Source organism: Odontesthes bonariensis, chromosome 11 (assembly GCF_027942865.1).
Source record: "Odontesthes bonariensis isolate fOdoBon6 chromosome 11, fOdoBon6.hap1, whole genome shotgun sequence".
NCBI lineage: Eukaryota > Metazoa > Chordata > Actinopteri > Atheriniformes > Atherinopsidae > Odontesthes > Odontesthes bonariensis.
In genome coordinates, this window is record NC_134516.1 from 16,037,380 (window position 1) to 16,050,680 (window position 13,301).

Genomic DNA, 13,301 nt, shown 5'->3' on the forward strand with positions numbered 1-13,301 from the left:
CATTTTTTTTGTTATGCTCATGCTAAATATTGCTGTGGTAAGTCAATCTTAACAAAGAATGAAGGGGCTCTAACGCAGGCTCATGACTTTCACACACACAGAAAACCCACACAAAAACAAGACCTGCCGCAGGTGTTTACTCCAGCACAAGGGTGTTTATTGCAAAGAGCATGAAGGAGCCTGACAAAAGAAGGTTTGAAAACAGCATGGCCAGAAAAGTGGTGGCCTCGTCTGTCGGTGGCAACAACTCAGGACCGCAAAGCCTGACACACAACCAAAGACCCAACTTCATCACAGCTCCTCTATCATGACTCAGATATAGGTCATCAGTGCTAAATCTGCAGATTATGTCTGCCAGGTTTTATTCTATGCTCTAATCAGATAAAATCCTCTGGTGTGGAATTGACTCTTAAAAAAGGAGTCCCACAGTTGGAACCGTCGGTCTTGTTGGCAGTAGAAAGGTTTCAGGACACACAGCACAGTGCCAGTGTTTCTCCCATTATGGTTTTGGTAAATAAATCAACAGTAAATTGTGTAAAAATATAAAAACATAGAGACAGAAGATAACTGTTTGAATGCATTTCACCATAGGATGTAAAGTACGTGTGTCTATAAAGAAACTAAACTTCTTTAAGACGGGGAAAGGACACACAGGTGTAAAAACTTCTAAATCTAGGGGCTGACTTTACAGCTTAGCCTCCACTTTGTTTACTTAGGCATGGTTGACAAGCTACCACGTTTGCACCACCTTTTTTTATGTGTCCAACGATCTAGATCCAAAGGTGGCCTTACTCTTGGGTCTTGATGATTTATTGCAAGTGCAGCTATTCATAATTAATGGTCCACAGAGTGCTTAGTGTGACACCTAGTTGCAGAAGAGAAAGGAGGCAGGTTTAAAAATAGCAAAGACACCTAACATCATCTCATCCATTATTAAATACAACCCAGAGATGTGATCTGGTATCCATTATGCCACTCCACACACTGTGAGAAAAGACGGAATTAATAAGCTACTGTGACATAATTGTAACGCACTGGGATAAAGTTTAAGACTAAATAACAGATTGGTTTCCTAGTATGTACCAGGAATGGAAATGGGTACAGTATACAACTCCAACAACATTTCCAAAATGCCACATGTATTCTCATTTCAGTATCTTTTGAACTCAAGCCAACCAAAGCTGTCAAACATCTCACTGCAGCCCAGCACCGGCCAACCTGCTTCCTTTTCAGTGAAACTGGAGTGGTTCAGGAAGTCCTTTGATGTCCAATATATATATATATATATATATATATATTTGCATTTAACATACCAGCATGTCAGTCCCATGTCAAATGGGCAGGGAAAACAGCTGCACAGTAAGTACACAGTCAAAAATAGACCAGAGGACGCTTTTCCCAAATAGACCATAAGAGGCACATGATGGGAAACAGATTTTCAGCTTTTGGTCCATTTTAAAGACAGAAAAAAGCAGTTTCTGATAGCACTAGTTAGCAAGTATTTACCAATTTCTTCCCAATTCAGTCTGAAGTAAATGTACAGTTACCAAGGTCAAGGTTTTTAAGAAAAATAAATAAATACAAGGGATAATGGTGCAGTGACTTCCTGAATCTGATGATGGCATGACTGCTCCTAACCAAAAAAGCCTGCGAGCTTGAGAGTAAGTGAATTTCTTTGCTTGTGGGTAGATTTTGTTGCTGTTGCCCTGGGCTGTTTCCTCTTTCTATGTTATTTGTATTTTATTTTGCTTTATGCAAGGCCAATTGATTAAATATAACACTGCGCAAACAGGAACAGAAAAGCTAAGAGTTCCAGCTAAAGTAAATGTACAATATAGAAAAACAAGTAAACCTAATAGCAGTTACTGTACTGGAATACTGAGGAGCACTTCATTTGTACAAAAAGAAAAGAAAAAGTGTAGTTCTGTCCCACTTTTTTTCTTCATGTACTGCCCCACTGACTGTGACACGGACACAAAGAGCAGGAGTGTTGCATGATGCCGTGTGCATAAGCCCATGCAAACTCATTTGCACGGACAGGACCTGGTTCTCCCTATCGTGAAACATCAGGGAGAAGAATTTGGAAATCATACCTTCTATACAAATTCAAAACAATTTCATTTATGCCGTGACTTTTTGAAAACATGCTTATGGTGTAAAGGGGCATTTGGACTATTTTACTTGTTCTTTTTCACGTTTAGGGCTCTTTCGTTACATTTTACACAAAGCATTTGAAATACTTGCAATGTTTTGTTGGTGCTGCATGGAGTTTAACATTGCTTAAATGAAACAACACATGCTATCCTGCTTCCAGATCATTAAGACAAACCCTCGGGTGGTTTCAAATCCCACGAGAACAATCAAGCTGCGTGTAGATGAGCAGTTAAAAATTCAGCAAAGTTGTGCAAAAGCTCACGATGCATCAATATTTTGTACACAATTAGGCAGTTCTCAGCTCTTGGGATCATAATAACTGACACTAAACACATCGGTTTGATGGATTGGTCACAAGCCATTACTGACAGCAGCGGCCATTAGCTGCAGAAATGAAATGGCATATTGATCATGATTATGCAACAAGAGAGGACCACATAATTAGTTGGGTCACCAATGTGGATGAGGGAATACAACTCAAAGCAGAGTGTTCTTTAATACAGGGTAAGGACATGCAACTATCACCCTTTCATTCTTAGTGCGCTAAATACTGATAAGCTACACAATATTAACCCAAATGTACGTGTAATAGAGTGTTAATGCAATGTAATGTCTTTGCCTTTGTCATTACTTGCCTGTTTCTGTCAAACCTATTTAGTTCCAAGTTGCACCATGAGGGGTCGGGTAACAGAATGTAGTGTATGCGCGCGTGTGTGCGGTCATCCATTGGGGCCGGCAGTGTACATTTCAGTTACCTGGCAACCTCTTTGAGAAAGTTGTAACAAGAGAAACCTGCACCAAAACAACTTAATAAATGTTCGCATAAATTAAAGGTGTTCAGCGTAGTGCAACCACATAAAGACTTCTTTCTAGAACTGCCCATGACTCATGAGTTGAAATTTATTCGAAAAATTCGTTTTTCCGTGCTTGACGAACGAAAGCTTAGAAAATACGCCACGAAAATATGGAATATTTAGACTATACTGGTGTTTTCAGTCTTCTAGTATGAGAGCAAAGCAAGATAAGCTGTTCCCTTACCATCAACACTGACGTTCTAACAGCCTCAGAGACGCTTTGCCTCAACTCTGCGGCGGTACCAGGCTTGTTAAGCCCCCTGGTAAACTTCCTCGGCTCAGGTGGAGCAGAAGCCATCACACGGTTCACCTTTCATCAGTCAGTCAGGTATTTGAGAGGAGCAAACTGTGAGGGTTATTCCAAGCTGTGCAAGAATTCTGCGCCCCGGGCTGTCCGACGTGTGTATAGCACACTGGGGCTGTTTTATGTTGCCATTGTCCCTGTGTTAAAACTTAAATTAGCTCTGTTATATTAGGAGTCGAACTCCAGTATCCACGGCAACAACTTTGCTCCCTTGTCAACCGGAACCAAAGGGCTACATACAGAGTTTTGCTCCGTCCCATCACCGGAGGTCTGTCGCGCACACGGGCACGCCCCTTTCTTCAGTCTATTTAAGTCCAATTGGTAAAGACTCTAAATCAAGTCAACATAGGTCATCATACTTCTACCCTATACGAGTCTATTCTAGGCTACTCTATAATTTTGGGTGCATTATTTTTCTTTGGTTCATGGACACTCGAATGAAACGTTGGCATACAAGTACCAGTTAGCAATGCATTGGTTTTATATTCATATAAATCAAATATATATATGTATCAAATGAAGACCATACTATATTTGAGCGATACTAAATACTATTTTTCAAACTATCTTGCTAGAATCCGTAGATTGTATGCTTCAAACACCACAGTTTTCTACCAAATACGCGGACAAACACTGCCTCCTGCTGGTATAACTACAGTACTTCAAGCTTTAAAATATGTCTGTTGTTCGACCACACAGAGGCAGTAAAGCAGCACCATTACTTTATTATCTGTTGATCCAAGTCGTGCCAACACGACATGTAACCGTGGGGTTGATGGCATTTCAGTTGAAATTGATATAGCCCAGAATTTACACGCAAATTCTAGGCTAAATATAATTCATAAGAAAAAATAAGCGCAAATTCTTTATTTGTTTTTTTATTATTATTATAATAGATTCTAATAGTAATAACAATTATCATAACAATAGACAACACTGTTTTACTGTCATCATAAGACAAGTATAAATAAATAATCTACCTTTTATTCACGCTTTATTAGCAGCCACGCAACACGCGTGTTTTGTAGTGTAGGGTTGAGTAGAATGTGTGCCCTGAGAGAAAATCATAACGGGAGTGCTGCGTGTGTTTCCATGGTGTCGTGTCTGCCGTCTGCGGCACAGCGGCGCTGCACCACCCCTCCAGCCTGTGGACCTTCCACAGCAACTTGATACCGGAGACGAGTGGTCCAGACAAGCCTGCAAACGAGGCGTTCCCAGCCGCCCTGATCAGACCAAAAGATATTCATCTCCTCCCTCCACCGTCTGTCAGCAACGGAGGAATGATTTTCGTTCACCGCACACCAGAATAGCTCACTATAGGCGCCGATGACTCTTGAATTATTTTTTTCTTCAATAACAACGATCGTGAAATGAGACGGGACGCGCAGAACTCACTGGCTAGCTAGATGGCTAGCGTCGGCTAGCTTCAAAAACAGCTTACAACCTACTTGAGCAAATTGGCTGAGGTTTAGTTGTCAAAGTCCTGGCTCTAGTGTCGAAAAGGTGGACTGTTTGGCAAAGTGTACAGTTGATAATGGTTGATATTTAAAGTAAGTCGTTGTGCGTCGGTTATTTTAGCGATAATTATCCTGTTTGCCCAAGTTTTACAGTGCCAGACAGTCGGCTTAGTCAGCTAGCATGCTAGCTAGTAGATATGGACGTTGTTCGCTGTCTAGTTACAGATGGCAGATCCACCAAACAAGTTAGCTGCTCGGGTTATTTGTCTGATCTATGCAGGAGTCGAAAACAGGACTAGCGTAACTTTAGTTGGCAATCATTGTTAGTTATCACAATTCGTTGATCGATGCCAACACACCAGCACCTCTTTTTCGCATCATTTCTCAATGTGTTATTTCATGTCTGCGAGACCAGTTCAAGTTATTGAGCTGACGTGAAGAAAAAAAGGGGGGGGGAAATAAGAGTTGTATCTGCCGAAGACGAGGACCAAAACAGGGGAAGCCAGACTCGGAGGAGCCGCAACTATCGGACCAAAGTCGATGTACACTGCCATGGCTGTGGACCGATTTACGATGAAGTCTCTCGCTAAATTTGGGTTTTGCCTCACGATTCTCCTGACTTCAGTTGCTGGTGAGTGGCTCATTAGTGGATTGATTTATTTATTTTTTTCTCGAGGGGGAGAAAATGTGCTTCTCATTAATATTTTATGCTTTCATGGTGGACCTTCTGTATTTCGTTCACATAAGCCTGGTTGAGCTGTCGTTCACATATTAGAAACTACTCATAATATCCACTCAACTGGGACAGCGGTGGTGATTATTTTTGCATGATTATTGTGCCATATGCGAACGGTGTTTTCTAATAGACACGCGTGTCTGAATGAAATCCTCAGATGAAATCAGTTTGTGTTAGAAGCCCCCTGTTTGTTTGTTTGTTTTTTCATCTTGCTGTCCACTTGTCTCCTTTCCGGAGTGATCTGCGGGGTTCAAGTCGTTCCCTTCACAGATATCTTGTCTTGAACAGATCAGTGAATGCACCCCTGGCTCCTTTTAATCACTCCGTGTACAAAGGTCTGGAAAAACACGGCCAAACATACCGCAGTCCTTGTCTGCCAAGTTGTGCCCCGCGTTCAAGACTTTGGGCTGAGGCCAGGCTTCTGTGAGACCTTGAGCGTGATAAGATAGTAGCAGGGCAGCACAGAGATGGAGGAACGGTGCATGCGGGGAGAGGGAGGAGGGAGGGGGTCAAGTGGAATGTGTGGGAAGAGAGGGAAGGTATTTGACAAGATGGGTAATTTAGGTGATAGAAGTTCAGCTTGGTGCTGGCTTCTGCTGTGTAAGAATAGGTGGCTGGTGCGTGTGTGTGTGTGTAAACAGCCTCATAATGATGTATTATCATTTGTGTGTGTGTGTGTGTGTGTGTTATTGCTGAGGTACCTCCATCCATTCATGGACAGGGTATTATCAGAAGCCAAGAATAATAACTGCTGTTGCAAAGGGAAATATGTGTGTGGAGCTTAATTTGAATACACAGTCTGGCTATGTTCATTACTTAAAGCACTTAAAGTGTCTAGGGACTTTGGCGCGCATGCGTTTAAATCTGCATTTGAGAGACAAAAGGTAGAACGAGAGTTTGTTTTAGTGCTCGCTAAAATGACAGGGAAGATGGATTTTTATTTTTTTGTACGTCAGTATTTCTGGAATGTTTGCTTTTGTCTTGATAAGCTCAGCCTTGTGTGCCCCTGCAACAATTCGGCTGTACCGACTGTCAAAGAATTGACGTATTCGGTCTGTGCAAGAGTAATTAATTGATACATATGTGCACGCTAACAGTCAATAAATTCAAATTTGTGTGCTGTGCAAAATTGATTTGGCAACAGTCAGACTTTGTTGGCATAATGACTGTAAAGAGGCCGGGGACAAGGTATTTGCTGCCCTGCTTTATAGCTTTATAGATGTGAAATGAATATCTTCCATCATCTTGTTCTTTGGATAATACTGATGAATGAATAATAACAACAACAGGAGGCCGATAGTCAGCAGGAGACTGATGGGCTTCTCTCTGACCCTTGTTTCCTTCCGTCACCTCCTTTTCCCCAACTTACATGTCATATCCGAAACCTGTTATTAAGTCTGTGAAATACCTGCTAAATCTGTTATTCATTTCTTTCCATATGCTACACGTTTAACCTGTTTGCAGCTGGCTTTGGTTGTCCTTTTGCTGCCATTCCTTGGTGACTAATCATTGTTTGGGTGTACTCATCCCCGCTCCAAAATCCGGAGGAGAAACGGCATCAAACATGGCCCAAGTCAGCAGAAGCTGCCAGGTGTTCACCAGAACACCCCAGGTGTTCTTAAGCTCCCCAGTTGGGCTTTTTGTTCACCCCCAAAATCCTATCAAATAAAGTCTAACGTGGTCCATATTCATGCCCAGGTCCACCACAACCCTCATAGAGGCCTCTCTTTTACTTTTGTCTCAGGAAAAATTGAGTTTTGGGGGTATTGTACCCTTAGCAGCGTTAGGCCAGTTCATACGCTTTGCTTGTTCACTGTGTCTCGACAGCCTCATACTGTGGTGTTGACAGACTCTTCAACCTCCTCGATGGGACTCTCAAAAGTGTTTGCCGTCATCTCGGTGAATCAAGAGAAAGTGAAATTAGTGGCTTAATGTTGCTGTGACGACTGTGCTGAAAGGTGGCAAGATTGTCTGATGCCCTGGAATTAATTGGTGCTTTTCAATGGCAATTAGCTAATCAGAAGTACCTCAATGCGAAGGGAATAAATTGGATTTAGTTGGGATCTAAATGAACCAAATTGGACTGTCTTTTGTTGTGTCTTGGCGCTAAATTAAACAGAATTGAATTTAGGTATTTTCCGTAGTGACGAAAAAGTTAATTCAGAGACTTTTTGAAATAAGTGTCTCACAGTGAGAGTTATAGCTTAAAAAGATACTAAACCACCAAATGCAGATTCAAATTGTTTGCTGAAACTGTCATATGACATGAAATGTATTTGCCATTAACAACCTATACATAAACTATAGTTACAATGCTGCACAACAACTGGTTTAAATGAACGCATAGAAACTTAATTTCATACATCAGTAGTGTGAAAATGATTCTTATGTGTGTGTTTTCAACTCGTATTCGACTCATGATTCGATTTTGTGCTCTGACGTGGGGCAAAAACTGCCAAGCTGCGTCTTCTTTGGCCTTCTTGCAATACTGCTGAGCACGCCTTCTGCTCTTTTCAGGATGTTTTTTGTGGCATCTCTCTGGAGGTAAACACAAGCTTAGTAAACAGGAAGATGGTGACTCGTAAAATGCTTAAAGTGCAATTTGTAACTCCAAAGCGGCCAGCGTCTAGAGGCAGAATCCCAGGTAATATGATCGTGTGTGTGTGTGTGTGTGTGTGTGTGTGTGTGTGTGTGTGTGTGTGTGTGTGTGTGTGTGTGTGTGTGTGTGTGTGTGTGTGTGTAGCAATTTGGTATCTGTGTTTGCACAGCTGAAGGAGTGCAGTTTGGAAACAGGAAAAATAAGAAACTAGTTGCTGCGCCTGGGGAATTAAGAAGCACTGAGCCCCACTGTGATTCCATAACATTTTGCACTCTGCATCATTATTTGAAAGAAGACGACACTGACTGCAGCTCGAAACAGGGCAGCCGATGGAGGGAAGGAGCTGGGAGGCCATTTGGTCTTTAGTGCAGCTCGTGTTATCCCGTTAAATGGGAGGGGGAAAAAATAATAAAAATCAGCGTGTGTCTCGTTCAATACCTTGGTTTGAGTTCTGAACTGAGGTAAAGGAAGCGGACAGTACAGTAGAACAGTGTTCATCAAACCCTTTGGTTTGGCAAAAAGGAGAAATTAGTGGATGTTTTAGAAAACAAAAGGTGCAGCCTTGAGATGGTAACTCAGAGTGACAGCCTATGATTCACACGAAGCGTTCTCCTTGACCAGAAGAGACAATAAGTCTAGAGCGTGCAAAAAATGCTACTCAGAGTACGGATGAACTGTTATGCTTTGTGTTTTTGTATGTTCATGGACAGCGGCGTTACAAATGTGGCCATTTCTTGGCACCTATGAGGCTTTAAAAATTATGCTGACTTTATCTTTAAATTTTTCTTCCAGCTGCCACCTTCACCGCTGTTGTATGTTTCTAGCTCCCTTTACATAACCCTCTGATATTCCTGATTGCATCAGCCTACAGTTGTTGCAGCAACAGAATCGGTGCATTTCTTAGGCTCCACTGCTAATAAGCAAGAACTGTTGGGAAGTGCAGATTTCAAACCAGTTGTGCAGAGCCGAGGGATGAACATTGTCTGTGTGCTGCTGCATTTTATGGCTGATACTCATGTTGATTTTTATGGATTAAAAAACATTGCCTTCAAATCGGCTGATGGTAATCTTGTAAAACATCAACACAAAGCTTAAGCATTTTGATATGGATCCCCCACACAGTAGGCAGTTTGAAATAAAATGTCGCATAAATGCGTGCAAGAAGAAATTGAAGGAATGTAACGGTGCAAAGGGAGGGGAAATATGTGCTTGTTTGTATTCTGCCTGATGTTTATATATATATATATATATATATATAAAAAAAGCGTTAGGCATGCCATCAAAATAGCACAAGTACTCATTTGAACATTTTTATGTGTTGGACACTTAATCACCTTGAATTTAGTAATTGCACTGAACACTTTTTGTGGTTTTAGCCATCATATAATCCAAGTTTTTTTTTATCAAGAAAATAAGTTTTAGTTTAAATCTAATGCATTTGATATGATTCTAAAATGATCTAGTTTTAAGATCACTCAGGATTAAAGATAGTTAACCTTTCTTCTTTTGATATACAGATAACTTAAGCCCTTTTTCCATCAACGACATGATTCGCTTTAATTTGATGCGCATCAAGAAGTTAGTGCGATACATGTGATGGAAAAACGGTTAAATCGCTAGAACGCCTGTTTTGTCGCATTAAATCAATTCGCTCGAAATAGGTGGTTCAGGGCTAAGTTGTATCGCTGCAGAAGTGATGGAAAAGGTTAATGCGATTCAGACTAGCCACGCATGCGCAGATGGTATTGGTATAGCGCGAGGATTCGAATGTTGTTGTTGAGCCGCTCAGCCGCCCCATTTCCCCTATCCTGTCGGTATCAAAACAGCAGCAACAACTGGTAACAACAATGTCCGATAATAAAAGAAACAACTGGTCGAGAGCAGAGACTCTGCTTTTTTTAAACACAATTCGGGAGGTCGACGTTGTTGCGGCCCTGGATGGGAAGAGGCAGAGAAACGCAGATGTCTTCAAAAAACTGTCCACCGTTTTGCACAAGAGAGGCGTTGAGAGGAATTGGGAGGCTGACAATAACAGCGCGAGCAATTAAATTCCCACTACCGAGCATTCTAATTCGCTACAATTCGCCACTTTTGTAATGGAAAATCATCTGGTCGAGTCAGAATAATGCGCATCAGCACGTTCATGTGATGTCATTTTATTTCGCTAATCGTCCTGTTTGATGGAAAACCAACCGAACGCATCTTATATCGCAACAAAGTAATGCGATATAACTTTTAAATCGCTACAGAATCTGATGGAAAAAGGGCTTTAGTTTGCCACTTTGTGACACCAGTTGGCTCTCGCACAACAAGAGAAACCCCCACCAGACCAGACAACCACGGCCCTACAGCGGTGTGGGAGGATTTGTAGTGAACATCAGCCATTCGTGTAGCCAAGCATTTTGTCAAGCAGTACTCACAGTTCATCTGTTCAGCAAGGAAGTGGTGGTGTTTTAAACAAAGACTAAATTTATATACACAGCCTGAAACCAGACGTTATCTTATTCATATAATCTGAGATTATCCCCCACCCCGTCCACCACCGGTAGAGTGAGAGCAAATGCCACTCGTCAGCCATGTTTTCATGACATATTTGGGAAAGTAAAGTTACACCGGCGGTGAGAAGAGGGGAGGGAGCGGGGGTTGGATTTTGGTGTAAATGCGTTGTGGTCAGTTGTGGAGGCCTCCAAGCTTTGAGGGCAGTGCAAACCCAAGGATTAGCATAACTGTACCAGACCCAGACAGACACGGGCTAAATTGTGGTGGTTTTCCGGGGGGGGGGGGCAGTCACAGGGCAGCAGATGGGATAGATTAAAGCCACCCCCCACCACCGCCACCAGACCACATCTTTAAACCCAACCTGAGGACTTGGAAAATTGGGGGTGTCAGCAAATGCCAATCCTATCCATCCTTCCTCAGCAACAAGCATGCACCTTAACTGCAGACACAGATCTAGTTCAGGCAGAAGCTTCTGAGTCCCTTTTGAAAGCTGTCGGTTTGCTGCAGCCTGAGCCTTTGTGATGATGAAAACAACGAGCTTGTGGGGAATGAAGACGCCTTTTCATTATTTAAATGTTTGTGCTGCCAAGGTCAGCTCTGCGGAAATGCGATATTTATGGGATACATTTTGATATAATATCAGCACAATATGAAGGTGCTATATGGCAGCATGTAGACGGTCTCTTTTCATGAAAACCAAAGGGAAAGAAGATGATTTCTTTACTTCCGAGTTGCTTTAGAAACTGTATGTGTGACCGATGACTGTGAGTACTCAGGTACATCAAGCACGTCAAAGCATTTATTCCAGAAAACACCCCCCCACTCCTGTTTTTTTTTTTTTTTTCCCTTTTCCTACACCACTTCCTTCCCAAACTCAGTTTCAGTCTCTAATCTTGGATGTAAACTTCAGCATGTGGAGAGAAAACAGTCAACACATCCATGTACCAGGTGACTTTTAATCGAGTTTCAGACCGCCTAATCTTGCTCGCAAGATTAGATCGCTGTTGTTTTTTAGCAGCAAAGCTGAGGGGAAGGGGTTGTCTGTAGGGGTGGGAGGGTGCACCGAAGGCCAGCTGGGGGAGGAGGGAGAGATTAGCAAATAACTGGGCCATGGGTAAACACTCAGCAGTGATCGCCATCATCCAATGAAGGGCCTTGGAGCAGAAAACTACTCTGTAGCCTTTTGATATGAGTACCCTCTTTCTCCTCCTCTCCGTCTCTCATCTGCCTCGCTCTGTTGGCCTTGCCTGCATACTCTGACCCACAACCCAACACTGCACTGGAAGCCAAAATTACATTGCAAGCTCAACAGAGCAGAACCAGGAACAGAGCCTGCCATGACCAATCGGAGATGGACACAGAGATTGGCATCCAACCAGAAGCACTCCTATAAACACAGAACTCATATCAGTGAACCTACCACAGTGAACCAGAGCTGCAGACAACCCAGTGACTACCGGAGTTCTCTAATGGTCCAGACTGCAAATAAGCAAAGTTCAGACTGCTTGGCTTTGAGCTCCAGCCCACGCTACACTGTTGTTGAGCTGAAAAATCCAATGTATACGTTTCCCAAGTTGGAAAAACAAGGAAAAAGGCAAAGTGTTTTAAAAGAAAGTGTCTGTGGGATCACTTAGCGTGCTTCATTTATCTTGCATGCCTGTTATGTGCAGCCATGTCGTCACAATGAAACTATTTAATGTGTTGCACGTCAGTCAGTGTGCCGGTGTTATTTCAGTCACACAGCAGGTCACATGTTGGAAGTCGCGGTGGGTTGAATAGTTAAGGAGACAATGAGCGTGTTTCTTGGCAGACTGAGAGTTAAAACAATCGGAGCTTTTAACTCATGATTGTATGGATACTTGATATGCCCTTCTCATCTAGTATTGTTTGCAAATTTCCCTGTTGAGGGACATATAAAGGAGCATTCTGTTCTATGGAGGCATTGCCTTTGGCTTCGTATTAATGTGGAAAAAAATGCACGAGAGACCTTTTCCCTTTAAAACCATGCAAATATCAGATGTAGTTGTGTATGGCCTTTTACCAACCCTTTTTCTTTTTTTTAGCTTCTACAAGAGGTCTTGTAAATTGAATATCATTATCGGAGTTCCTGTTATATCCTTACACATAAAGTGTTAATAGTTAATGTGAGTGAACAGTGTCTAAACTTCGCCTTAAAGACTGGAGGTATTCTGCTTCAGTTTTGCCCACCCTTCATGTGAGGTCGGTGTGTTTGTCTGTGGGCGTGTCACAGGCTCCGCACTTCCTTTTGTTGAACTCCTTCTATTAATCCTTTGTTTTTTCTATAGACGCCAGTTCCTCCTGTACAGCTCATAGCCTCACTTCCATCCCTTTCTCTTCTTTATTTCTGGGTCTGAGGACTGAGAAAGCGTCCGCAGAACAGACATATTCATTACTGAGCCCATATTTGGATATTTTGCCTTGCACTATATTAAACATGGCTGCCTGCTATCAAGTGAAAACAAACTTTTACAGTTAGGGAAAGTGACTAACGTTCTGTGTTGAAGCTCTTAATCTTTTGGCAAATGATTGTGTTGTACACGCCTAGTTTACAGTAACTGGCTCCTGTAACGAGTACAAAAATCTAACTTTTTGTCTTCGCAGAACTTTGAGACAGCTTAAGTTTTTACGCTTATATATAAGCTGATTTTTGAGCAAATGTTAGAAAGTTGCCCTTGCA

General features: G+C 42.1%; 2 protein-coding genes across 3 annotated transcripts in view; one reads left to right on the forward strand and one right to left on the reverse strand.

Annotated features, from left to right (window-relative positions):
• Positions 1 to 3,526, reverse strand: part of dock9b (dedicator of cytokinesis 9b) — a 63,115-nt gene extending 59,589 nt beyond the window's left edge. For both annotated transcript variants that reach the window (XM_075477706.1, XM_075477700.1), the window contains exon 1: positions 3,193 to 3,526. In XM_075477706.1, coding sequence (XP_075333821.1) covers positions 3,193 to 3,306 — 114 coding nt within the window. In that variant the 5' untranslated portion in view covers positions 3,307 to 3,526. The remainder of the gene's footprint in view (positions 1 to 3,192) is intronic.
• Positions 3,527 to 4,465: 939 nt separating this feature from the next.
• LOC142391705 (bone morphogenetic protein receptor type-2-like) overlaps positions 4,466 to 13,301 on the forward strand; it is a 28,455-nt gene continuing 19,619 nt past the window's right edge. The window contains exon 1 of the mRNA XM_075477707.1: positions 4,466 to 5,400. Coding sequence (XP_075333822.1) covers positions 5,310 to 5,400 — 91 coding nt within the window. The 5' untranslated portion in view covers positions 4,466 to 5,309. The remainder of the gene's footprint in view (positions 5,401 to 13,301) is intronic.